General features: G+C 39.4%; 1 protein-coding gene across 1 annotated transcript; it reads right to left on the bottom strand.

Annotated features, from left to right (window-relative positions):
* Positions 1-412: 412 nt before the first annotated feature.
* On the bottom strand, positions 413-1,441 carry LOC113108754 (paraneoplastic antigen Ma1 homolog). The gene has a single exon (XM_026272049.1). The coding sequence runs from the start codon at positions 1,439-1,441 to the stop codon at positions 413-415; it is 1,029 nt and encodes a 342-aa protein (XP_026127834.1).
* Positions 1,442-3,013: the final 1,572 nt, after the last annotated feature.

The raw sequence follows: 3,013 nt of genomic DNA, 5'->3' as shown, positions 1-3,013 counted from the left end.
ATTTGGTCGCAATGTGCCCATCCTCTCCGCAGCGGTAGCAGAAAAAATCTTTTCGATTCTTTGAGGATCTTGCCTGATTTCTAAACTGGACTGGCTTCGGATTCGATACGTCCTGTGGTGACTGTGTAGTAGAGCTCACATTCATCACTGAGAGTTGGTCTTGTAACTTCTGAACCTGCTTTTTTAACAGTTGCACCTCAGACTCTTCCTGAACGTCAACCCTTTTCTTAACATGTTGGTCTCTAGACTCCACTCTCAATGATGCAACGGGTTTCTTCTCAGAATCGCCTTCAACTCTGGACCTTAACTCCTGTATTTCTTCACGTAATTGTTCCACCACAGAAGAGCTAAATTTGTCATCAGTCTTCAGATGAATCGGCTTTACTGAGGTTCTGATCTTATGACGGGTAGCTTAATTCTTCTCTGCTTCCTTAATTTCATTCAGTAATGCTAAGAAATTAGGTGGTTGTTCTTTCCTTTCCCTGAGTCTCAGCTGCAGCAGCATAAGGTCTGCTTCCACAGCTCCACGGATCAATTGTTCAATCCTCACGCGGTCCATCAACTGTGGTGCCAATCCTCCTCTTTGGACCACTTTAGTTAAAGATTTCTCTAATCGTCTCAGAAAATCGGACAATGCCTCTCCTGATGATTGTCGAAGAAGACGGAAAGCAAAGTAAAGATCCTCTCCAGATTCAAATGTCCCAAATGTATTCTCCAAAGCATCCAGATACTGCAATGCACTAGCATCAGGACTTGAAAATCTGACAGCCTTAACAATATCCAATGCTGGTCCTTTTAAACATTCCATTATTCTTCTTCTTTTTTCTCTTTCAGAACATTCACACTCTACAGTCATCAACCTGGCTTGTTCCATCCAGTTTTCCAAACTTTCCTCTCCTGTGGGAGTGGGAACAGTACCAGAAAAGGTACGCAATCGGCGATAAGCACTAGCATCAGTCGATGGTTTAGCGGTTTTCTCCAATAATTCACCCACGGCACGTATGATAGATTCAGGAGAACTAGTTTTAGGGCCTGACTGAGTGAATAGAGCTTGCAAGTCAGACATAGATTTTCCCTCTTCACTTAAGAACATGGACAGTTTCTTTGAGAATTCTGAAACGGGACCCTCAGCTGAAGCCACTACTACCTTCCATGCTTCTTCTCCTGGAGCAGGCATTAATTCTGGTGGAACTCGAGTTGGATCAATGACTTCTCGGCATTCACAGAGCACCAAAATAGTACTAGAACTTGGTCCTGATCTTGAGTCTCTCACACGAACTCTGCCGAAAGCTTTTACAGTCTGCAGTGTCTCTTCTATAAACATCACATCAGTCTGAGCAGGCACTCCTATTAACAGTATGCCATGATTCTCCTCAATGTCCTTTTCCTTACACCATTTGGAAAATTCAGCCAGCAAAATTGGGTCTTGTGTAAAAGCCATGCTTGGAGCTCTGATTAGTGATGGTCAATTCACTAAAATAAACTTAACACTCAATTCAGTTCTTGTTTTTTAGAGTCAGCTGATGACAGGAAGTAAGAAATCCCGGACGAGCCCCCATAAATATGTAGCGCCCCCTACCCTATTCCTTGATGGGTGGAGCACCGGGTTCTAATAATGTGTCTCTCGACTAAGTTAATTTACTTCCTGTTTTTCCCCCTGATCACCCTACTTAAATGAAGATGTTAAGTGATTATTTTTCTGCAACACTATTATATGAAATCACAAAAAAAAAGTAAGGTCTTGTCAATTAACAAGTGATTTTATTTAACAAAGAACAGATGAAATAATGAAATATTGTAAAAAATAAATAAATGTATTTAAATAAATGGAATTCAATAAAAGATAAACAAATAAAAAGAATTAAATTAAATTCTTAAATGCCTGTTGTGTATTTCCTTTCACACCAAAATCACCTTTTATCCTCTTAGATCAGAAATTCCAATATAATACTCAAATATCAATATTCAAATTTTGTATCTGAAAAAACCCAGTAATATAGTCCCCTTTGGATCTATAATACAATCTCAAAATCAAAATGGAAAATACAATCAGAGAAAATCAAAGAGCAAATTAAACGGAAAAATATGTATTGTGGGCCCACACTCACAGCTTTAAAAAAAACCCAACCTGTTGCAGGCCTGTGTCGTTGCTTGAGAACGGTGTGGCCGTGAAAACCAACAAATGGCCTCTTCACTCCAAAGAGCTAAATAAACAAACAAATGTACCTGAGTCTTCCCGTTTCGACACGCCGATCCACCGATCACGTTAGACACTCCGTATTCGTCTCCAGTCTCACCAGCTGTCCGCTGAATGATTATGAATCCCGCGATGCCAGAGGAATTCTAAACCACGAGGGGATTTAGAACGCTATCTGGTTCCTCGTAATGTACTCGTCTTCCTCGGAACGATTTATGAACTCAGATGCAGCGAGTAGATTTTACTCGACGTAAAAAAAGAAAAAAAAAAGATTACAGTGCACATAGCAGCAGTAACATAAGTCCGTTTAAACTCTTAGTCAAAGTATAACAAATCAAACAAATTACAGAAACGTTCTTTAACACTTTCTGTATACTAAATATACTCTTTGACCACTTAGTCAGCAGTTATTTGGGTATATTTTCTCTCGAAATCACCAGAGACAAAATGCGACATCTCTTTCCGATCTGCCTCCATCTCTCGCTCGCCTCTCTCCCAATCGAAATGATCAATACCCACACATAGGCGGGAGCAAGTAAACTAATGTCCAATCACCAATAAAAAAAACATACATGCTGATCAAACCCACATGTTGAGACATGTACACCTCACATAAACTTGACTGTAATCTACATAACATTAATTCAAATGAAATTGCGGCACACATAAATATCCACATACCGTTTATGACAGCTTAACCCTTGAAAGTCAGAAACATTTACATATTAAAAATTAAACATTTAGGAGATAATAAAAACCCTAGCTGGGCTACATGAGCCACACAATAAAAAAAAAAAAAATGGTGACCAACTAGAT

This window comes from Carassius auratus, chromosome 1 (genome assembly GCF_003368295.1).
Source record: "Carassius auratus strain Wakin chromosome 1, ASM336829v1, whole genome shotgun sequence".
Classification (NCBI taxonomy): Eukaryota; Metazoa; Chordata; class Actinopteri; order Cypriniformes; family Cyprinidae; genus Carassius; species Carassius auratus.
Note: the sequence above shows the minus strand (reverse complement) of the source record. Positions and strands in the feature narration are given on the sequence as shown.